General features: G+C 36.8%; 1 protein-coding gene across 1 annotated transcript; it reads right to left on the bottom strand.

Moving 5' to 3' along the window:
- Positions 1-685: 685 nt before the first annotated feature.
- LOC133090496 (Golgi phosphoprotein 3-like) lies at positions 686-26,078 on the bottom strand. Its single transcript, XM_061188932.1, is given in 2 exon segments — positions 686-1,236; positions 26,042-26,078. Coding segments are annotated over 2 exon segments (462 nt in total). The 3' UTR covers positions 686-811.

Here is a 26,078-nt window from a genome sequence, read left to right as displayed (position 1 = left end):
ACTACTCAGCCATAAAAAAGAATGAAATAATGCCATTTGCAGCAACATGGATGGACCTAGAAATTATCATACTAAGTAAAGTAAGCCAGACAAAGACAAATATCATATTGCTTATATGTGGAATCTAAAAAAAATGATACAAATGAAGTTATTTACAAAACAGAAATAGACCCACAGACATAGAAAACAAACTTATGGTTACCAAAGGGGAAAGGGGAGGGGGATAAATTCGGAGGTTGGTATTAACATATACACACTTTTATATATAAAATAGAAAACAAACAAGGACCTACTGTATAGCACAGGGAACTATACTCAATATTTTGTAATAACCTATAAGGGAAAAGAATCTGAAAAAGAATAGATAGATATATATATATACGTATAACTGAATCACTATGCTGTACACCTGAACCTCATACAACATTGTAAATCAAACTATGCTTCAGTAAAAAACAAAAATCGACAAAAAAAAAAAAAAAAGGAAAGAAAGAAACTGGAGGTAGTTTGAAAGTAAACGTAACAAAAATCCAAAGCCTATTACAGTGAGAATGGCAACTCTCTTGAACTCAAGAAGGAATGAAATGCCAATAGGCAGCAAAACTTTTTTTTCTAAACCTAAACAGAAAGATCTCTCAACACCAGCAGCTTCCTGCACGTACACACCCACAACAGGAAAAGCCACCCACCATTTCATAAAACAAAAGCCAATTATAGTGTGGGAAGTACAAACTGCAGAAAACCAGAAGTCCCTGGAAGAAAAACGACTGGCTCCCGCGAGAGAAAGGGGGACGCTCGGTTCTGCGCAGGGTCACTTGGTGAAGGCGGCCACCACTGCCCACAGCACCTCGCTGGTGCTGGCCTTCAGACACTCCACCTCAGGGTCTAAGTCCAGGAGCTGCCGCACCCGCTTGGTGGCTAAGTCGTACTGCTCGTCCAGGAGGGGCGCGAACGCGTTCTCCAGGACATCCGAGGCGTGGGCCAGGTAGATGAGGGCCAGCAGGCGCTTGTCCATGCGGTGAGGGTCGTTCACCCATTTGTCGAGAACGGCTTCCTGCACCTTCTTGATGAGGCGCTGCTTAAGGTTGTTGTTGGTGAGGGGATGTGTCGTCATGTCTAAAAGAAGGAAGTTCTGTTTCCCGGTTGTCAATACGCTCTTTTCTACCAGGTTTTAAGCTAATCATTCCTGCACGTTTCTTAATTGATATTGCAGTTTTAATGAATTCCATGTCTCACCTAAACAAAAGCATTTAAAAGCTAGAGAAGAATTTCAGCTATTATTTTCTTTGTATTCTTAATAGGAATAGCAAAATGTGTTCATTGTAGCTGGTTTGCTTCTGGAGAAGTGGAATACAATAAGTATTCTAGGATGGTCTGTGTTCCCAGAACGTAAACTTCTTGTGGGACAGGAATCATATTTTATTAATCTCTGTAGCCTGGCACCAGGTATATTTCCTGGAACATAGTACTTGCTCAATAAGTATTTGGAAAAGAGAATGAATAAATATTCAAATACACGAATTAGAACAGATTGCTAATGGTTTTGGTGTGAGGTAGATATGAGTCAAATTGTAAAATGATAATTCCTGGTTCATTTCTATCAGCATGAAGTTGTCAATAAATAGCCAAAGTATAAATTAGAGGTTCATTTATTTTTATTTTTTAAATAAATTTTTTAAAGGAATAATTTTAGGTTTATAGAAAAGTTGCAAAGATAGTAAAACATTTCCACATGCCCCACTGCTGTTTCCCCATTAATGCATCACATTTGTCACAATTAATGAACATCGATACATTAATATTAACTAAAGTCCATACACTATTCAGATTTCCTTGGTTTTTGCCTGATGTTCTTTTTTTGTTCCAGGATGCCACCCAGGTTATTATATTACCTTTATTTGTCATATTTTCTTAGGCTCCTCCTGGTGGTGACAGTTCTCCAATCTTCCCTTGCTTTTGATGACCTTAACAGTTTTGAGAAGTAGTGGTCGTGTACTTTGTAGATTGTCCCTTTATTGGGATTTATCTGATGTTTTTCTCACGATGAGACTGAGGTTACAGGTTTGGGGGAGTGAGACCACAGAGGGTGCATACTATCAGCATGATTTATCACTGTTGATGTTGACCTTGATCACCAGGCTGTGGGAGGGTTCGTCAGGTATCTCCAATATAAAGCTATTCCTCCCTCACCCCTTTCTGTTCTGTACTCTTGGACGGAAGTCACTATGTGCAGCTCACATTTAAAGAGTGGTGGGTTATTCAGTACTTCCTTGAGAGTGAGGTATTTACATAAATTATTTGGAACTGGAAGTTGTATTTTTCATTAAAGAATTAAATTGAGATTCTCAATAAAGATGGCTGGTTGAATAAATATTCTCTTCCTGATGAAAATGCTATGAAAATAAGAGTAAAAGGATTTTTATAGAAGCACAAACCCATAATAATAACAGGAAAGAACACAATAGCAGTAAAATTTCGGATACTGCAAAGTAGATGAAAAAGTGGTAGGTGGATTAGTGGATCCAAGAAAGCTAATCCAAAACTGGCAGTGGGCAGAGCACGGAGGTATCCTACTTTACATGGCAGAAGCCCAGAGGCTCAGAAATTGGCACCAGATAGCTGTGGGAATGGTGGTGGGGGGGAGAAGATAATGGTAGGGCTAAGAATAGAAAGACTGTTTGAAAGTCTATTTAAAAAGCATCTCCAGATCTCCTTCTCTACTCTGTGCAGTAGAAGATAATAAAACAGAGGGTCTCTGGACTCAGGGACACCAGGCACAGCTGAAGGAGGCAGGGATCTCCCACTGAAAACAGGGGGATTAAGTAAGAGTTTATGCCTTAGAATTTGGGACATTTCAGCCTTTTCCCTCCTCTCGACTCCCGGAATACTGGAAGCTAGGATTATACCCTCCAGCCAAGACATTGGAAGAGTCTTTTCTGGAAAATACCACCAGCCCAAGAGAAAAGGATGAAAAACACTGATATGAAGATTTCCCCAAAGAATTACAAAGAAGCCCCCACTTCACCACCGCCCACCACGCACACATACAGCTTCCAAGTAACTTATTTGGCCTCTTTTTCCAAATATGAGCAGACTGCTAGAGAATGTCATACATTTGTGAAAAATTCTCTAATGTGAAACAGAGTACAAAATAAAATATTAAAATAACAAAAAGATGTTTCTAATTCCTCCAAAGTGGAAACTACACAAATGTCTAGTCAACTGGTGAATGTCAAAACAAAATGTGGTACATCAACACAAGGGAATACTCTGCAACAATAAAGAGGAATGAACTCCTGATGCACGCTACAACAAGGATGGCCTTCAAAAACAGCACGTGAAGTGAAAAAGCAGACACAGAAGAACATATACTGTATGATTCTATTTATATGAAATGCCTAGAAAACGCAAATGGGTAGAGACAGAAAGCAGATTATTGGCTGATTGGGACTAGGGTTAGGAATGGAGATGAATTGCAAATGGGCACCAGAGACCTTTCTGGGGTGATGGAAATGTTCTAAAACTGGACTGCAGTGATGGTTGACTGACAATAAATATACTAAACATCAGTGAATTAGACACTCACAATGGGTGAATTTTATGGCATACAAATTACACCTCCAATAAACCTGTTTTTTAAAAAAAGGAACTCAGAGGACACTGAAACTATGGAGGGAGAAGAAAAATGTGGGAAAAAAAGGCATTACTGTTCTCAGAGAAATAAGAGAGAATATTGTATCCATAAAACAGGAACAAAATGGTAGTTTTAAAAAGAAGAATACTCAGAGAACAACAACAACAAAAATACTAGGAAAATAAAAATTGGATGGCAGAAATGGAAAACCCAGTAGAAAAGTAGAGGATATAGTTAGGGAATCCAAAACTTAGGGCAAAATGGCAAATAATTGGACAATAAGAGAGAAAACTTAAGAAATTAGTTGGTCAATCCAGGGGGCCCAACAACTAAATAATAGGAGCTCCAAAAAGGGTGAACAGAAGAGAATGATGAAGAAAAGTGTTGGACTTCCCTGGTGGCGCAGTGGTTAAGAATCCACCTGCCAATGCAAGGGACATGGGTTCAAGCCCTGGTCCAAGAAGATCCCACATGCCGTGGAGCAACTAAGCCCCGTGCACCACAACTACTGAGCCTGCGCTCTAGAGCCCTCGAGCCACAACTACTGAAGCCCGTGCACCCTAGAGCCCGTACGCCACAACTACTGAGTCCACGTGCCACAACTACTGAAGCCTGCGTGCCTAGAGCCTATGTTCTGCAACAAGAGAAGCCACCGCAATGAGAAGCCCGCACACTGCAACGAAGAGTAGCCCCTGCTTGCCGCAACTAGAGAAAGCCCACGTGCAGCAACGAAGACCCAACGTAGCCAAAAAAAAAAGTAAGCCATCAATTTAAAAAGAAAGAAAAGGAAAGTGTTAATAAAATAACATAAGAGAATTTTCCAGGGCTGAAGAACATGAGCCTTTTTTCAAAAAAAGGCCCGTTGGATATCCAGCCCAATTAATAAAAGACAAATAAATAAATAAAAATAAAGAAAAAATTTAAAAAACCCATTAAGCAATAAAAAAAAAAAAACCCAAAAGACTCATTATCATACAATTTCAAACATTAGCACACTAGTGATAAACAGAAGGCTCTAAAAGTTTGGGTGGTGGGTGGAGGTTAGGGGGAGACAGGTAATGAGCAGAAGAGTGTAAGAATGGCATCAAACTTCTTGAATGGGAGGTAGAAGATAATGAAGCTGCACCTTCACATTTCCAAAGGAAATGTTTACTCTCCATCAAGTGAGAGGGTAGAAAAGAGACAATTTAGACCTCTAGACATGTCCTTCCCAAGCACCTTTCTTAGGAAGCTATTTGGGAATGTGCACACACACATACCACACTCACACGAAAGGGCTCCCTATAGAAGGAAGATATTGGGATATTGGGATACATGGGGTTGAGGAAACAGAGGATCTAATAGAGGCAAAAAGAATCCCCAGGGTGATGGCCAGTGGAAGTTCCAATACAACAGAGGAGCAAAGGCCCACAGTGGAAGCATCTAGATTGTAACCAGAAGGTGGAGGCACTAGGACTGTCTTGGACTGAAGCAGGCTGGGGGTCTGGGATGTAGTTCTTCAGTTATTTAACATGTTTTGTATAAAATGTAATGAGAGACATTTTACAGAGCTGTTGAGGATATGGGAATATTTAGTCAGATATTCAAAGGAAATTAAGAAAATGTCTTCAAATAAGGCAATTATTAACTCCAAAAAACACAAGTTATATAAGAAAGGATATATAATCATGCTACTTGATGCAAAAACATACTAAGTACTACACATACATTGTCAAAATTAAGAAAACACTGAACATAGATTTAACAGATATTTAAGATATAATTTTATTGAGAAGATGGTGGAAAGGAAAGAGTGGTATACCTGAGCTAAAATCCTTGTTATCTATAATTGGAAATCAACAGGTAAGTCTATTCCAATGAGTCAAGAGATACCAGTATATATTATGCATATTATTTAGAAATAAGAAAGTAAAATCAGAGAAAATATCTAAAAAAGTTGAAATTGAGTACTTGGCAGATGATGGGAGTAGAAAGGTAAAGAAAAGAGACTGCTGTTTTATAAAAGTTACTTTTAGCAATATTTGATCTTTTATACTATTCAAACAGCACTTTGATAAAAATAAAAGTTGATTAAAAATAACACATCATTTTACTGAATGCAAAAAAATGTATAAAGTTATACAATAACAAGAAACAAGAAACAGGAAACTTCAAATTATGGTATTAATACTCAATTTAATATACATAAAATTTTATTTAATCATATGAATTATTCCAAAAAAACACAATTTGGAAAAGCCATTTTGCAATTTATGATTTGCTTTATAAAACTGGAGTTTTAAAATTATGATAATTAATTCATGAAAAGTTGAGGATTTGATTCTTGCTTTCTGAAGTTTATTAATATCTAAAGCCTGAGTCTGTTTTTGAAGTATAAAGAGCTTTATCAAATTAAAGAGTGGCAAATCATTCCTCTTTGAAGAAAAACATTACAATTTGCATTCAAATTCCTTATCTTTTTAAAAGAGGAAAGACAGCATTTATTTTAGGCCTCATTATATTTACTATCCTGAGTCTGTAAATGGAAATTATACCCAAATGATGAATGTAATCCTGATTACTTCTTTCTTCTGGGTTAAACATAAGTTCACACACCCATACTTAAATATTAAGAAATCAGCAACAGTTATTTTACCCATCTGCAGTCTGAGCCCAATGATGGGACAGCCTTCCTGCCTCCCTTCCTTCCAGAAGCATTTACTTTGTTCCTAGTATTGGCTGGGTGTTGAGGATACCAAAAAGAATAAAATATGATCTTCTTCGACAGAAAAATTACAAGCTAGTGCCACTTTATACAACTAACCGTAAAGCAACATGGAAAGGGTGAGAGGAACAAAGTTCTACAAGAATAGAGAGGAATCAGAATTTACAGGGTGTCTGGAGACAGAGTATCTGGAAGACACTCTCCAAAGAGTACACTTTCTCTCTTTGACTTGGAGAGTTGGACAAGCCAAGGGAGAGGCCTAATGCCCTGGGACAGAGGGATCAGCAAGCGCAAAGCACCCAAGGCCACGCAGGTACAGTGAAACGCAGATTACCTGGAGACCCCGCCTCCCAAGGTGGTCCACCTGTGGTCCCTGGTTACCCTGACTACACACTCCCCCAAAGTCACCCACACACAGCGGGAGGAGGAGAGACACGCTGGGGTGTCTCATTAGAACCGGACATTCCTGGGTGGAGGGCAGGTGGGGGAGGGAGGGTGCTCTAGAGAACAAGCCATGCCTGTTTCATTTCTAGCACAAAGAAGAATGCATTGTAAGTTCATTTGAACAAATGACTGCACTATGAATAGTGCTAACTTTAAAATTCGTGGACAAAAGGATTTTCCTCAGGTTCCAGATGACTCAGGTTAATGTGAGAAAAGACTTGACAAACAATGTATACATGCAAATTGGACGTGAGACGTTCTTTCGTTTAACAATTATTTATTGGGCATCTGCTATGGGCTGCCGTCAGTGTTCAAGGCACCAAGAACAAAAAAGTCCTCACACTTGTGACACATATTCTAGTGACTTCTATTCATTTATAGTTCATCTTTCTGAATTAAAAAAAAAAAAATCATTGCCAGAAATCAACTTAAAAATTCATGAAAAACAACAAGCATTAACTGTATAGCACAGGGAACTATATTCAATATCTTGTAAAAACCTATAATGGAAAAGAATCAAAAAAGAATATAGATATATATATGACTGAATCATTTTGCTGTTCACCTGAAACTAACACAATATTGTAAATCGACTACATGTCAATTAAAAAAAATCCATGCAGGCCAATTTAAGGGACTTACCAACAATACTGAAGAAGACTTAGATACAAATGTGATGAAATGATTTAAAAACCTGTATTAGAAGAAAATTGTAACATTGCCCTTTATACCATAAAACTGAAAGGACTTCTATGATAAATATGGTAGTCTATTGCCACCTTGTGTTCAAATTACTCAATTACAATGTGATTTAATAGTAAAGATTCTGTACTGTATTCATCTCCTATTTTTCCTATTGCAGCTGTAACAAATTGCCACAAATTTAATGCCTTTAAAACAACACAAATTCATTATTTTATAATCCTGTAGGTCATAAGGGTGTAATGGATCGCAATGGGCTAACATCAAGGTATCAGAAGGGCTGTGTTCCTTCAAGATCCTAGAGAAGAATCTGTTTTCTTACATTTTCCACCTCCTAGAGGCTGCCTGAATTCCTTAGCTGGTGGCTCCCTACTATGCTTGGAGCCAGCAATGGCTAGTTGAGTCTTCTCGTGGTGAATCACTCTGACACTGCCTCTCCTCTTTCACTTATAAGAACACTTGTTATTACATAGGCCCCACCTGAATAATCTAGGATAATTGCCCCATCTCAAAATCAGTTAATAAGCAAACAATTCCACCTGCTACCTTAATTCTCCCTTACCATATAACAGAACATATTCACAGGTTTTGGGGATTACAATACGCACATCTTTGGGAAGGGGGCATTATTCCGCCTGCCACAGAGTCTGTTGGTTTTTTTTTCTGGGGGCAAATATGCTAATTCTTATGCTTCAATCAAATGGTAAAGATATTAAATTAAACTGGGGGGTTCTTGGACTTTATTTGGAACTTGGAATTGATGAAAAACAACAAAAAAATCTTTTACCAATGTCTATGACACAAACCAAGCATTTAGAAACCACCCCCACCCCGTGAATATTTACTTCACTAATTAGCTTTACTAATCTTAGCTAGAAAGACCCAAATTAAATATAAAAATATTGTTAAATTCTCCCATAAGGTTAACAACTGATTTCTCAGCAGAAACTCTACAAGCCAGAAGGGAGTGGCATGATATATTTAAAGTGATGAAAGGGAAGAACCTACAACCAAGATTACTCTACCCGACAAGAATCTCATTCAGATTCGACGGAGAAATCAAAAGCTTTACAGACAAGCAAAAGCTAAGAGAATTCAGCACCACCAAACCAGCTCTACAACAAATGCTAAAGGAACTTCTCTAAGTGGGAAACACATGAGAAGAAAAGGGCCTACAAAAACAAACCCAAAACAATTAAGAGAATGGTAATAGGAACATAAATATTGATAATTACCTTAAATGTGAAGGGATAAAATGATCCAACCAAAAGACGCAGGCTTGCTGAATGGATACAAAAACAAGACCCGTATATATGCTGTCTACAAGAGACCCACTTCGGACCTAGGGAAACATACAGACTGAAAGTGAGGGGATGGAAAAAGAAATTCCATGGAAATGGAAATCAAAAGAAAGCTGGAGTAGCAACACTCATATCAGATAAAATAGACTTTAAAAAAAAGAATGTTACAATTTGGACACTACATAATGATCAAGGGATCAATTCAAGGAGAAGATTTAACAATTATAAATATATATGCACCCAACATAGGAGTACCTCAATACATAAGGCATATGTTAACAGCTATAAAAGAAGAAATCGACACTAACACAATAATAGTGGGAGACTTTCACACCTCACTTACACCAATAGACAGATCATCCAGACAGAAAATTAATACAGAAACACAAGCTTTAAATGATACAATAGAACAGATAGATTTAATTGATATTTACAGGACATTCCATCCGAAAACAGCAGATTACACTTTCTTCTCAAGTGCACACGGAACATTCTCCAGGACACATCACATCTTGGGTCACAAATCAAGCCTTGGTAAACTTAAGAAAATTGAAATTATATCAAGCGTCTTTTCCGACCACAACGCTATGAGATTAGAAATAAATTACAGGTAAAAAAATGTAAAAAACACAAACACATGGAGGCTAAACAATACATTACTAATAACCAAGAGATCACTGAAGAAATCAAAGAGAAAATCAAAAAATTCCTAGAGACAAATGACAATGAAAACACGAAGATCCAAAACCTATGGGATGCAGCAAAAGCAGTTCTAAGAAGAATATTTATAGCAATGCAACCCTACCTCAAGAAACAAGAAAAATCTCAAATAAACAATCTAATCTTTCACCTAAAGGAACTAGAGAAAGAAGAACAAACAAAACCCAAAGTTAGCAGAAGGAAAGAAATCATAAAGATCAGAGCAGAAATAAATGAAATAGAAACAAAGAAAACAATAGCAAAGATCAATAAAACTAAAAGCAGGTCTTTGAGAAGATAAACAAAACTGATAAACCTTTAGGCAGACTCATCAAGAAAAAGAGGGAGAGGACTCAAATCAACAAAATTAGAAACGAAAAAGGAGATGTTACAACAGACACCGCAGAAATACAAATCATCATAAGAGACTACCACAAGCAACTCTATGCCAATAAAATGGACAACCTGGAAGAAATGGAAAAATCATTAGAAAGGTATAACCTTCCAAGACGGAAACAGGAAGAAATAGAAAATATGAACAGACCAATCACAAGTAATGAAATTGAAACTGTGATTAAAAATCTTCCAACAAACAAAAGTCCAGGAACTGATGGCTTCACAGGTGAATTCTATCAAACATTTAGAGAAGAGCTAACACCCATCCTTCTCAAACTCTTCCAAAAGATTGCAGAGGAAGGAACACTCCCAAACTCATTCTATGAGGCCACCATCACCCTGATACCAAAACCAAAGATACTACAAAAAAAGAATATTATAGACCAATATCACTGATGAATATAGATGCAAAAATCCTCAACAAAATACTAGCAAACAGAATCCAACAACACATTAAAAGGATGATACACCATGATCAAGTGGGATTTATCCCAGGGATGCAAGGATTCTCCAATATACACAAATCAATCAATGTGATAAACTATATTAACAAATTGAAGAATAAAAACCATATGATCATCTCAATAGATGCAGAAAAAGCTTTTGACAAAATTCAACACCGATTTATGATAAAAACTCTCCAGAAAGTGGCCATAGAGGGAATCTACCTCCTCATAATAAAGGCCATATACGACAAACCCACAGCAAACATCATTCTCAATGGTGAAAAACTTAAAGCATTTCCTCTGAGATCAGGAACAAGATAAGCAAGTCCACTCTCGCCACTATTAGTTAACAGAGTTTTGGAAGTCCTAGCCATGGCAATCAGAGAAGAAAAAGAAATAAAAGGAATCCAAATTGGAAAAGAAGAAGTAAAACTGTCACTGTTTGCAGATGACATGATACTATACATAGAAATTCCTAAAGATGCCACTAGAAAACTACTAGAGCTAATCAACGAATTTGGTAAAGCTGCAGGATACAAAATTAATGCACAGAAATCTCTTGCATTCCTACACACTAACAATGAAAGATCAGAAAGAGAAATTAAGGAAATAATCCCATTCACCATTGCAACAAAAAGAATAAAATACCTAGGAATAAACCTACCTAAGGAGGTAAAAGACCTGTACTCAGGAAACTGTAAGACACTGATGAAAGAAATCAAAGATGACACAAACAGATGGAGAGATATACCATGTTCTTGGATTGGAAGAATCAATCTTGTGAAAATGACTATACTACCCAAAGCAATCTACAGATTCAATGCAATCCCTATCAAATTACCAGTGGCATTTTTTACAGAACTAGAACAAAAAATCTTAAAATTTATATGGAGACACAAAAGACCCCGAATAGCCAAAGCAATCTTGAAGGGAAAAAACGGAGCTGGAGGAATCAGACTCCCGGACTTCAGACTATAGTACAAAGCTACAGTAATCAAGACAATATGGTAATATGGTACTGGCACAAAAACAGAAATATAGATCAATGGAACAGGATAGAAAGCCCAGAGATAAACCCACACACCTATGGGCAACTAATCTATGACAAAGAAGGCAAGGATATACAATGGAGAAAAGACAGTCTCTTCAATAAGCGGTGCTGGGAAAACTGGACAGCTACATGTAAAAGAATGAAATTAGAACACTCTCTCACACCATACACAAAAATAAACTCAAAATGGATTAGAGAACTAAATGTAAGACCGGACACTATAAAACTCTTAGAGGAAAACATAGGAAGAACACTCTTTGACATAAATCACAGCAAGATCTTTTTTGACCCACCTCCCAGAGTAATGGAAATAAAAACAAAAATAAACAAATGGGACCTAATGAAACTTAAAAGCTTTTGCACAGAAAAGGAAACTATAAACAAGACTAAAAGACAACCCTCAGAATGGGAGAAAATATTTGCAAACGAATCAACGGACAAAGGATTAATCTCCAAAATACATAAACAGTTCAGGCAGCTCAATATCAAAAAAACAAACAACGCAATCAAAAAATGGGCAGAAGACCTAAATAGACATTTTTCCAAAGAAGACATACTGATGGCCAAGAGGCACATGAAAAGCTGCTCAACATCATTAATCATTAGAGAAATGCAAATCAAAACTACAATGAGGTATCACCTCACACCAGTTAGAATGGGCATCATCAGAAAATCTACAAACAACAAATGCTGGAGGGGGTGTGGAGAAGAGGGAACCCTCTTGCACTGTTGGTGGGAATGTAAATTGATACAGCCACTATGGAGAACAGTATGGAGGTTCCTTAAAAAACTAAAAACAGAATTACCATATGACCCAGCAATCTCACTACTGGGCATATACCCTGAGAAAACCATAATTCAAAGACACATGCACCCCAATGTTCATTGCAGCACTATTTACAATAGCCAGGTCATGGAAGCAACCTAAATGTCCATTGACAGATGAATGGATAAAGGAGATGTGGTACATATATACAATGGAATATTACTCAGCCATAAAAAGGAATGAAATTGGGTCATTTGTAGAGATGTGGATGGACCTAGAGATTGTCATACAGAGTGAAGTAAGTCAGAAAGAGAACAATAAATATCATATATTAACGCATATATGTGGAATCTAGAAAAATGGTACAGATGAACCTATTTCCAAGGCAGAAATAGAGACACAGACATAGAGAACAAACATATGGACAGCAAGGGGGGAAAGGGGGATGAGGGCTGGGATGAACTGTGAGATTGGGATTGACATATATACACTAATATGTATAAAATAGATAACTAATAAGAACCTGCTGTATAAAAAATAAAATAAAATAAAATTCAAAAAAAAAGAATGAACTATGAACATTTTCTCACACCAGATACAAAAATAAACTCAAAATGGAAAAAAAACCTGTTAAATTAACCTTAAATTATTTCAAATTGACAAAGGCAGGTGTAAGTCCAAATATTGCTTGATAATACACAAAGTATAAAATTAGAGGGTCTTTGTTTACAGGGCAATAGGTTTTGTTCGAAAACTGGTCAGAATTAAGCTCATAAAAACTCAAAAATAGAAACCTCTGGGGACTTACCTGGCAGTCCAGTGGTTAAGACTCCACGCTTCTGCTGCAGGGGGCACTGGTTCGATCCCTGGTCAGGGAACTAAGATCCTGCATAGCTGCAGGGTGCAGCCAAAAAAAACAAAACAAACTCTGAAGGGATTAAAGGAGGAGAGAAAAGAGAAAGAGAACAGGTAGATTGTGGTTCTTTACATGTACCTACCTCTCCATTACTGTAGCAGGTGAGCACCCCACTTTTTATAGGTCATTTTCCAGCAAGGGCAAGAGAGACTGCTCTGCACCCACCAGGTTTCAATGGGCTGCTCCTGGAGTGGCTTTCAGAGCCACTGGATGATCCAGAGTCGGAGGATGATGTAGGTAGGGTATGCTAATCAAACATCGAAGGAAAATCAACAAGATACAATGCTTGGGTTTTCAGCAGGGCTCTGCCAGCCTTCTCTGGAATGTCATGTATAGTGTTCTGAGGGAAGCGTACATCAATATTATCCAGGTGGGCTGAGGAAAAAAAAAACATAATAATTGCAGACTTATTTTTCTGTTATAAAATTTTTAGCCAACTATTAGTCGGACTGAGTAGTAGTAATGCAAATCTTTCCAGGGCCAGGGTATTGCTTTTTGTCCAGCTTGAGGAACACTTCATCAAAATATTAAAGTGCCTCAAACAGAATCTCCTTACAAAGTATTTTCATGGATAGCAGTCATTAAATTGCAGCTCAAGTCTTGGCAGTAACGTGTTATAGTTTTCACTGTAGAGGTCTTGCATGTCTTTTGTTAAATTTGTTCCTAAGTATTTTGTGGATTTTAATGCTTGTTTAAATGCTAATGATTTTATTTCTTCCTTTGTAATATGTATGACTTTTATATCTTTTTCTTACCTTTTTACATTGGCTAAGGTCTCCAGTATAGTATTGAAAAAAGTGGTGAGAGTGAACATCTTAGCTTTGTTTATAATCTTGAGGGAAGAATATTCAATATTTCACCTTTAGGTATGATATTATCTTTAGGTTCTTCCTAGACGCTTTTAAATTTAACAAAAAGTTCCCTTTCATGTCCTAGTTTGCAAAGAAGTTTTTGTTTTAAAATCATGATGGCTATTGAATTTTATGAGGCATTTTTCCATTTATTGGTATGGTTATATGGTTTTTCTCCTTTATTCTGTTACAGTGGCAAATAACACCAACTGATTTTCAAATGTTAAGGCAACCTTCTATTCCTAGAATACACCTACTTAATCATGATGTAGTATTGTTGCTTTTGACTTGCTAATATTTTTTGAAAGATTTTTGCAACTTAAGAGATGTTGGTCTCCAATTTTCTTGTAGTGTTTCTGTCAAGTTTTTGGCAGTATTATCTTGGCTTCATAAAATGAGTTGGGAACACTTTCTATTTTCTAAAGGAGTTTGTGTAAGATTAGTATAATTTCTTCCTTAAATGTTAGATAGAATTCCCGAAGAAAACCATCTGGACCTGCAGTTTTCTTTGCAGGAAGGTTTTCCATCATCAATTCAACTTTAAAAATAGAGTTATGAACATTTTCTATTTCTTTTTGTATCAGTTTGGTAAGTTGTGTTTTTCAAAGAACTCTTTCTTTTAATCTATTTGTCAAGTTTATAGGCATAAAGTTATTCACTACATTCCTTTATTTGCCTTTTAATGTATGTAGGGTCTGTGGTGATATCCCCTCCTTCATTTTTAATGTTGGTAATGTGTACCTTCCCTCCTTTTTTTCTTGATCAGTCTTCAGCATTCCCAAAAGTATGTCATGTCAGTGTTCTTTTTTCCCCAGGACAAGCAAAAAGGACGACCTTCTTTCAATATGAAGAGGTAGTACCCTCTTCTCTTTTCTTCTATTTCCCATCATACAACACATACACACACACACACACACACACACACACACACACACGAGCATATACACTTACAGATAAGGCAGACTATATCTAGGAGATCCCTCATTTTCCTAATGATAAGTTCCTCAAAATGTTCTTTGGACAACTAGAATATATAAACTTCGGGGGATATAGACAAAAATTTTTAAATGTCTACTTATAATTGTTAATTACTATGATTATACATCTGTATTTCACATCATATGTTTTATTGAGTTTTTTGGAATGTAATTTAATTTTTTTAATTGAGTATATTTGACATACAATATTATATGTTTCATGTATAGTATTGAGCTTTTGTGTTAAAATATATGTATCATATAAAACTGAAAATTTAAATGTGTCATTTATTATATGTGAATTATACCTCAATAAAACTGTTAAAGAAAAAAATATGTGTATCATAAAATTTACCTTTTTAAGTGTACAATTCAGTGGCATTAAGTGCTTTCACAATGTTGTGCAACCAATACCACTATCCATTTCAGAACTTTATCATCCCAAACAGAAAATCTGTGCCCATTAAACAACAACTCCCCATTGCCCCTTCCTTCCAGGCCCTGGTAACCTCTATTCTACTTACTGTCTCTATGAATTTGCCTGTTCTAGGTACCTCATTGAAGTAGAATCATACAATACTTGTCCTTTTGTGTTTGGCTTATTTCACTTAGCAAAATGTTTTCAAGGTTCATCCATGTTGCAGCATGTATCAGAATTCCATTCCTTTTTATGGTTGAATAATATCCCATTGTATATATATACCAAAACTTGTTTATCCATTCACCTGTAGATGAACTTTTGGGTTGTTTCCACCTTTTGACTATTGTGAATAATGCTGTTATGAATATTGGTGTACAAGTGCCTGTTTGAATCCCTGCTCTCAGTTTTTTTGGTGGTATATACATTGGAATGGAATTGCTGGGTCATACGGTAATTCAATGTTTAACTTTATGAGGAACTGCTAAACTATTTTCCACAGCAGCTAAACCATTTTACTTTCCTACAGCAATACATGAAGATTCCAATTTCTCCAAAGCATTGCCAACACTTGTTATTCTCCTTTTTTGTTTGTTTTTGTTGTTTGTTTTAGAATCATAGCCATCCTAATGGGCATAGAGTGGTATCTCATTGTGGTTTGGATTTGCATTTCCCTAATGACTAATGATGTTAAACATCTTTTCATGTGCTTATTGTCTAGTTGTATATCTTCTTTGGAGAAATGTCTATTCAAGATCTTTTCCCATTTTTGAATTGAGGTTTTTTTAACCCATTGCCTCATAGGAATTATTTATATATTTTGGATTAACATCCTTTATCAGATAGATGATTTGCAAATATTTTCTCCTACTCTATAAACTGTCTTTTTACTTTCTTGATAATGTCCTTTAATGCACAAATGTCTTTGATGAAGTCCAATTTTTCTATTTTTTCTTTATTGCCTATGCTTTTGGTGTCATATCCAAGAAATTATTGCCAAATCCAATGTCATAAAGACTTTCCCCTATGTTTTCATTTTAAAGTTCTATACTTTTAGCTCTTAAGCTTAAGCCTTTGATCTGCTTTGAGTTAATTTTTGTATATGGTATAAGGTAAAGACCCAACTTCATTCTTTTGCATGTGCATATCCAGTTTCCTCACTACCTTTTGTTAAAAAGACTGTCTTTCCCCATTTAATGGTCTTGGCACTCCTATTGAAAATCAATTGACCAGATATACTTGGGTTTATTTGGGGGCTCTCTATTCTTTTCTTTTGGTCTATATGTCTATCCTCATGCCACTATCACACTGTTTTGATTACTATAGGTAAGTAATAAGTTTTGAAATCAGGAAGTGTTAGTCTTACAAATTTGTTATTTTTCAAGATTGTTTTGGCTATTGCAGGCTTATATTGACTTTTAAATACTGATTTCCCCCCTCATATTTCATGATTCCATTTTAATCAAATATGTCACATGCAACTTCAATATAGTCTATTTTGGTAAAATTCTTTAAAGTGCATTAATTAAGCTCATATGAGATTGGAAAGTAGGCAAATGATGTCAGTATGCCATGGAAACTATATTGGTTCATCTGCACAATTTCCCAGCATGTAATATTTTGTGCCATCAAGTAGAGCAGGGAGATGCAATCACATTGGCAGGGTTGAATATAGCAAATACAAAGAAATAGAGTATTGAGAACAATGCCCTTTCTCTCTATGTTCTCTTTTTCTTTTGAAATAATTTTGCACTTAGAGGAAAGTTGCAGAAATAGTACAAATAGCTTACGTATGCCTTTCTCCCAGCTTCCGTAATTTTCACAATTCCATAACCGTTATACAATTACCAAAACCAGAAAAATAGCATTGGTGAATACTATTAACCAAACACAGATCTTATTTAAATTTCACTCATTTTCCCCTTAATGTCCTTTTTCTGCTTCAGGATCCAACCCACGATCCACATTGCATTTAGTTATTGGCTCCTTGGTTTCCTGCAATCTGTGATGGTTTCTCAGTCTTTCTTTGTCTTTCATGACCTTGATAGTTTGTAGAATGTCTTTCACCTTGGGTTCATCTGATGTTTTCTCATGATTAGCTTGAGGTGTTGCATTTTTAGCAAGATTACCCCAGAAATGATATTGTGTCCATCTCAGTGCATAATGATTTCAATGTGATTTGTTGCTGGTGATTTATTAACCTTGATCACTTGGCTAAGGAGGTGTCTGCAGAGATTCTCCACAGTAAAGTTACCAGTTTTCCCTATGTAATTGACAAATATCTTAGAGAAATACTCTGAGACTATGAAATATCTTATTTCTTCTCCAACACTCACAACTGATTTTAGCATCCATCAAACTGACCAGACCTGCAACACTTATAATGGTGGAGTCTGCCTGGTGGTAATTTTTTTTATTTCTCTCATTTCTTCTACATTTATTAGTTGGAATTTTTTTGTAAGACGAGATATTGCTTCCCTTATACATGTATTTATTCAATTCCTTTTTAAAAAATTTTATTTATTTAATTTATTTATTTTTGGCTGTGTTGGGTCTTCGTTGCTGCGTGCGGGCTTTCTCTAGTTGTGCAGAGTGGGGGCTACTCTTGGTTGTGGTGCGCGGGCTTCTCACTGCAGTGGCTTCTCTTGTTGCGGAACACGGGCTCTAGGCACACGGGCTCAGTAGTTGTGGCTCGCGGGCTCAAGAGCGCAGGCTCAGTAATTGTGGCACACAGGCTTGGTTGCTCCATGGCATGTGGGATCTTCCCGGACCAGGGCTTGAACCCGTGTCCCCTGCATTGGCAGGCGGATTCTCAACCACTGTGCCACCAGGGAAGCCCTTCAATCCTTTTTTATGTTGGTATGGATTCATGGAAATTTGTTTTATTCTGAGCTCAAATTCAATACTATTATTTTTAATTTTGTTAAGCTCAAACTGTTCCAGTTTGTCCATTGGGAACTTCTTCACATCGGTTCCTGTGTCTTTTTGACATGTTCCCATCTTTTTTAAAGTACCTCAACTACCTCCTTATTTTCTGGTACAACAGGTCATTCCATGCTCATCTTGTATTTTCCAAAGGAGGTCTTGTTCCTTTCATTGAGGAATGGTGTTTAGAATTCAAGATCTAGGTTCTAGGTGTGCTTATTGCAGTAAGAGTACCACTGCTTCTTGGTCATCTTAGCACATGGAGCTAGGAGATGTATGTAAATGTACTAACCCTCCCCCCCCCCCCCCACACACACATCTAAATGTGTGTGTGTGTGTGTATTAGATATGTACTAAAAATAATGATTTCAATACTGATACCTCTGATTCCAACTCAACACCAGGGTTCCTTCTAGCCATGTCCCCCTTTCCTTATTTGTAACATATCTCTGAGAATTATTAATAGAATCATGGCCCTGATATACAGTGTATTCACTTATTTGTTCAGTACTAGTATACACACAAAGTAGTTACTGAATGGCTAATCCACACCCCTATGAGAAACAAATTTACTAGCTAGAGTATAGTAATTATAAACAGTGTTTTTTATCTTTAGGCTTTCAGTATCCAGTTAATGTACTGTTTTCCATTGTTAGTTTGGTTAGTTTTTTTTCTTCCCCATCTCCTTCAGTATGGCTATGTTAGTCATTTGTAATATATTTAACTTGCTAATTTGTTACTATTCATATTCCATTTTGGGTTCTTCTCCCATCCTGGTTGATTTTAATAATTTATTTTTTGGTTATGTGAGACATTAGTAAGGTTTTCAAAGTTGAAGCTACACACATTGTACTCAGCAAACTGTCACTCCCTCCTCACCCTGTCACCCCCTTCTAATTTTCCCATCCTTTCACCTCTTTGTTACCCATACCATATAGGCAGCCCACTTCTTCAGTTTCTGGTTTATCTTTCCTGTACACAGCATCCCTGATTTAAGATTTTTTGACTTATGATTTCTTGGCTTTACAATGGTGTGAAGCTATACCCATTTGTACTTAGAATTTTTCATTTTGATCTTTTCCAGGCTAGTGACATGCGGTAGATACTCTCTTGTGATGCTGGGCGGGGGCAGCAAGCTGTAGCTCCATCAGCCACGTGACCATGAGCGTAAACAACCAGTACACATACAACCATTCTGTACCCAGACAACCATGCTGTCTTTCACTTTTAGTACAGTATTCAATACTCCATGAGATATTCAATACTTTATTATAAAATTGGTTTTTGTGTTAGATGATGTTGCCCAACTGTAGGCTAATGTTAGTGTTCTGCGCACGTTTAAGGTAGGCTAGGCTAAACTATGATATTCAGTAGGTTAGGTGTATTAAATGCATTTTCAACTTTAAGGTAGGTTTATTGGGACGTAACTCCATTGTAAGTCAGGGAATATATCTTTTGCACAAATAAGATACATATGTATTTTCTTTTTTTTTTAATAGATCTTTATTGGAGTATAATTGCTTCACAATACTGTGTTAGTTTCTGTTGTACACCAAAGTGAATCAGCCATATGCATAAATATGTCCCCATATCCCCTCCCTCATGAGCCTCCCTCCCATCCTCCCTATCCCACCCCTCTAGGTCATCTCCTTCTTGCTATGTGAAGAGTAACATGCCACAGATACTCTTTAGATACTCTTTTGTACTTTGCTTCTTCTCCACCCCCCTCCATGTCGCCCCCCTTCTTCCTTTTGGCTCAGTTTGGTTACATGTTTTGTCTTAGATGGGCATAGTACTTAGTTTTAACCATCTTTATGCATTTTGATTTTGTTGCTATATCCCACATGCCCCAACCATTTTTTATACCTCCTTTCATCAAGCTACTTTCAGCTTTTTTTTTTTCTTAAAAGGTAAGATTCTAATCTTACTGTAGTAGTTCTTTATTAAGAGTTTAATTTATCTCTTGTTACTATGCCAGTATTTCTCACTGGATTATGCTTTAAAAAAATTCTCCAACCACAATGCTATGAAACTAGAAATCAACTATAAGAAAAAAAAAACTGCAAAAAACACAAACACATGAAGGCTAAACAATCTGCTACTAAACAACCAACGGATCACTGAAGAAATCAAAGAGGAAATCAAAAAATACCTAGAGACAAATGAAAATGAAAACACAACGATCCAAAACCTATGGGACACAGCAAAAGCAGTTCTAAGAGGGAAGTTTACACTGATACAAGCTTACCTCAGGAAACAAGAAAAATTGCAAATAAAAAATCTAAACTTACACCTAAAGCAACTAGAGAAAGAAGAACAAACAAAACCCAAAGTGAGTAGAAGGAAAGAAACCATAAAGATCAGAGGCTAAATAAATGAAATAGAGACTAAAAAACAATAGAAAGGATCAAATGAAACTAAAAGCTGGTTATTTGAAAAGATAAACAAAATTGATAAACCTTTAGCCAGATTCATCAAGAAAAAAAGGGAGGGGCTTCCCTGGTGGTCCAGTGGTAAAGAATCCTCTTTACAATGCAGGGGACACGGGTTCAATCCCTGGTCAGGGAACGAAGATCCCACATGCCATGGGGCAACTAAGCCCGTGTGCCACAACTGCTGAGCTCTCACGCCTCAACTAGAGAGCCTGCATGCCACAAGCTACAGAGCCCATGTGTTCTGGAACCTGCGCCCCACAACTACAGAGCCTAGGCGCCCTTGAGCCCATGCGCCACAACTAGAGAAGAGAAGACTCGCACGCCACAACTAGAGAGATCCTGCATGCCTCAATGAAGATCCTGCGTGCTGCAACTAAGGCCTGATGCAGCCAAAAATAAATAAAATAAATAAATCTTTAAAAAAAAAGAAAAGAAAAAAGGGAGATGACCCAAATCAATAAAACCAGAAATGAAAAGGGAGAAGTTACCACTGACAGCACAGAAATATAATACAAAGGATCGTAAGAGACTACTACAAGCAACTATACACCAATAAAATAGGCAAGCTAGAAGAAATGGACAAATTCTTAGAAAGGAAGAATCACCTGAAACTGAACCTGGAAGAAGTAGAAAATATGAGCTGACCAATTACCAGTATTGAAATTAAGTCAGTAATTTAAAAGCTCCCAACAAACAAAAGTCCAGGACCAGATGGCTTCACAAGTCAATTCTACCAAACGTTTAGAGAAGAGTTAACATCCATCCTTCCAAAACTATTCCAAAAGATTGCAGAGGAAGGAACACTTCCAAACTCATTCTATGAGGCCACCAACACCCTGATACAAAAACCAGGCAAAGATATCATAAAAAAAGAAAATTACAGGCCAATATCACTGATGAACATAGATGCAAAAATCCTCAACAAAATACTAGCAAACCAACTCTAACAATACATTAAAAGGATCATAAACAATGATCAAGTGGGATTTATCCCAGGGATGCAAGGATTTTTCAATATCTACAAATCAATCAATGTGATATATCACATAACAAATTGAAGAATAAACACCATATGATCATCTCAATAGATGCAGAAAAAAGCTACAGTGATTAAGAATCCACCTGCCAATGCAGGGGACACGGGTTCAATCCCTGGGCTGGGAAGATCCCACATGCCGCAGAGCAACTAAGCCCATGTGCCACAACTACTGAGCCTGTGCTCTAGAGCCCGCGAGCCATAACTATTGAGCCCACGTGCCACAACTACTGAAGCCCACAGGCCCTAGAGTCCGTGTGCCACAACCACTGAGCTCATGCTCTATGACTACTGAAGCCTGCGCACTCTAGGGCCCATGTGTCGCAACTACTGAGCCTGCATGCTGCAACTACTAAAGCCCACGTGCCTAGAGCCCGTGCTCCACAAGAGAAGCCACCACAATGAGAAGCCCGTGCACTGTAACGAAGAGTAGCCCCCGCTCACCACAACTAGTAGCCCCTGCACACAGCAATGAAGACCCAATGCAGCCAAAAATAATAATAATAAATAAAATAAATAAAAACTCCTTTTAAAAAAATTCAACAACTATTTATGATAAAAACTCTCCAGAAAGTGCGCATAGAGGGAACCTACCTCAACATAATAAAGGCCACCCACAGCTAATATCACACTCAATGGTGAAAAACTGAAATCATTCCCTCTAAGATCAGGAACAAGACAAGGATGCCCATTCTCGCCACTTTTATTCAGCATAGTTTTGGAAGTCCTAGCCATGGCAATCAGAAAAGAAAAGGAAATAAAAGGAATACAAATTGGAAAGTAAGAGTAAAACTGTCACTGTTTGCAGATGACATGATACTATACATAAAGAATCCTAAAGATGCCACCAGAAAACTACTAGAGCTAATCAATGAATTTGGCAAAGTTGCAGGATACAAAATTAATGCACAGAAATCTCTTGCATTCCTATACACTAATGATGAAAAATCTGAAAGAGAAATTAAGGAAACACTCCCATTTACCATTGCAACAAAAAGAAAAAAATACCTAGGAATAAACCTACCTAGGGAGACAAAAGACCTGTATGCAGAAAACTATAAGACACTGATGAAAGAAATCAAAGATGACACAAACAGATGAAGAGATATACCATGTTCTTGGATTGGAAGAATCAATCTTGTGAAAATGACTATACTATTCAAGGCAATCTACAGACTCAATGCAATCCCTATCAAATTACCAGTGGCATTTTTTACAGAAGTAGAACAAAAAATCTTAACATTTGTATGGAGACACAAAAGACCCCGAATAGCCAAAGCAGTCTTGAGGGAAAAAAACGGAGCAGGAGGAATCAGACTCCCTGACTTCAGACTATACTACAAAGCTACAGTAATCAAGACAATATGGTACTGGCACAAAAACCAGAAATATAGATCAATGGAACAGGATAGAAAGCCCAGAGTTAAACCCATGCACCTATGGTCAACTAATCTATGACAAAGAAGGCAAGGATATACAATGGAGAAAAGACAGTCTCTTCAATAAGTGGTGCTGGGAAAACTGGACAGCTACATGTAAAAGAATGAAATTAGAACACTCCTTAACACCATACAAAAAATAAATTCAAAATGGATTAGAGAACTAAATGTAAGACCGGACACTATAAAACTCTTAGAGGAAAACACAGGAAGAACACTCTTTGACATAAATCACAGCAAGATCTTTCTTGACCCACCTCCCAGAGTAATGGAAGTAAAAACAAAAATAAACAAATGGGACCTAATGAAACTTAAAAGCTTTTGCAAAGCAAAGGAAACTACAAACAAGACAAAAAGACAACCCTCAGAATGGGAAAAAATATTTGCAAACGAATCAACGGACAAAGGATTAATCTCCAAAATATATAAACAGCTCATGCAGCTCAATATTAAAAAAAACAAACAACGCAATCAAAAAATGCGCAGAAGACTAAATAGACATTTCTCCAAAGAAGACATACAGATGGCCAAGAAGCACATGAAAAGCTGCTCGACATCACTAATTATTAGAGAAATGCAAATCAAAACTACAATGAGGTATCACCTCACACCAATTAGAATGAGCATCATCAGAAAATCTACAAACAACAAATGCTGGAGAGGGTGTGGAGAAAAGGGAACCCTCTTGCACTGTTGGTGGGAATGTAAATTGATACAGCCACTATGGAGAACAGTATAGAGTTTCCTTAAAAAACTAAAAATAGAACTACCATATGACCCAGCAATCCCACTACTGGGCATATACCCAGAGACAACACATGCACCCCAATATTCATTGCAGCACTATTCACAATAGCCAGGTCATGGAAGCAACCTAAATGCCCATTGACAGAGGAATGGATAAAGAAGATGTAGTACATATATACAATGGAATATTACTCAGCCATAAAAAGGAATGAAATTGGGTCATTTGTAGAGATGTGGATGGATACAGAGACTGTCATACAGAGTGAAGTAAGTCAGAAAGAGAAAAACAAATATTGTACAGTAACCCATATATATGGAACCTAGAAAAAAGGTACAGCTGAACTGGTTTGCAGGGCAGAAATAGAGACACAGATGTAGAGAACAAACGTATGGACACCAAAGGGGGAAAGTGGCGGCTGGGGAGGTGGGTTGAATTGGGAGATTGGGATTGACATGTATACACTCATAAGTATGAAATGGATAGCTAATAAGAACCTGCTGTATAAAAAAATAAGTAAAATAAAATTCAAATAAAAATTAATGTATAATCATGCACTTGTACCTGTACCAGTGTTTAGTGTTGTTTGTGGTGTTTTATATTTTTCATAAGTGGGATGCTATTGAATTCAGTATTCTAAACCTTGCTTTTTATTCTTTTCATGTCAGTAGATATTGATTTACATCATTCTTTTAAATTACTACATAATATTTCACAGTAGGGATTTACCATAGCTTATGTAGCCATTTATGAATATATCGATGGGTATTTAGGTTGTTGTCCTTTTTTCTTTTCTTTGCAACTATGAACTAGGGGTAAGAATATCTTTGTGCATGCCACTTAAAATACATGTTTGATGCATACAGGATAGATATTGAGAAATGGAATTGCTGGGTCACTGAGAATGAATAATTACCATTTTCAAAGTTACTGCCACGTTGCTTTTCAGAGAGCCTTAAATAATTTTTTTCTATCAGTTGAGTGGGAGAATACCATTTCCTCACATTCTTGATTGGTAGTATCAACATTTTTTATTTTTTGCCAATTATATGGTGAAAAGTTACATCTTATTTTAATTTACATGTCTGGAATGACTAGGGAAAATAACATTGATTTTTATATTTACTGATCATTTGATTTCCCCCACTCCATAACTGTCTAAGCTACGCATATACTTGTAGCCTTACTTATGAATTCTTAAATTAGCTTGTTAAACTATATACTAAATGTTATTAGGATATTTGGGGGATTACATTGTCTTTATGGAACAATTTGGAGAGAACTGGCATCATAATATATTGAGACCATTAATAGCCTCCATTTATTTAGGTGTTTTTCTATGCCCTATAGTTTACATTTTCCCCTGTAAAGATCTTATATATTTATTGTTATGTTTATTCTTAGGTGTTTTATACTTAAGTTTCTGTTGCAAATTCCCTTCCATTACATTTTCTAACTATCTATTGCTGGTGAACAGGAAAACCACCAGTTTGTGAATGATTACCTGCTATCCAGTCACTTTGCCGTACTCTGTTATTATTTGTCAGTTTTCATCACACTTGTTTTCACAATCTACCATTTGGTAGACTAATACTACCCTGGAGCCACCACCTCTTATCCCAAGTCCCTAGGAATAACAGAAAAGTTATAAGAAGAATACAATCCATAGCATGTAGAAATCTCCTTCTGGAGATAGTTTGTACATATACAAACACACTTTTTCTTTTCCCACTTATACAGCACAGTAGTATACTGAATAAACAGTTAATCATTTTCTGCTGCCTCCTGATAAGAGTGTTCAATGTCAGTACACAGAGAGGATCCCCTTTTATTTAAGGGTGCCACTATATGGATGTACAATAATTCACCCAGTGCCCCGTGGAGGAAACCGGTGCCCAATCCTCTATGATTACAATGAAAATACTTGTATGAAAGGCTTTGCATCAATATCTTCAGGATCAATTCCTAGCAGTGAAATCCCTAAACCTGGATCAAAAAGTATATATACCTTCAATATATATATTATATATATATATATTTTTTGGCCATGCCGCGTAGCTTGAGGGACCTTAATTCCCCAACCAGGGACTGAACCCACACCCTAGGAAGTGAAAACATGAAGTCCTAACCACTGGACCCCCAGGGAATTCCCACACCTTCAATATTGACAGCTACCGTCCAGTTGCCCTTCAT

The sequence above is a fragment of the Eubalaena glacialis genome, chromosome 4, assembly GCF_028564815.1.
Source record: "Eubalaena glacialis isolate mEubGla1 chromosome 4, mEubGla1.1.hap2.+ XY, whole genome shotgun sequence".
Taxonomy (NCBI): domain Eukaryota; kingdom Metazoa; phylum Chordata; class Mammalia; order Artiodactyla; family Balaenidae; genus Eubalaena; species Eubalaena glacialis.
This window is presented reverse-complemented; position numbering and strand designations above follow the sequence as displayed.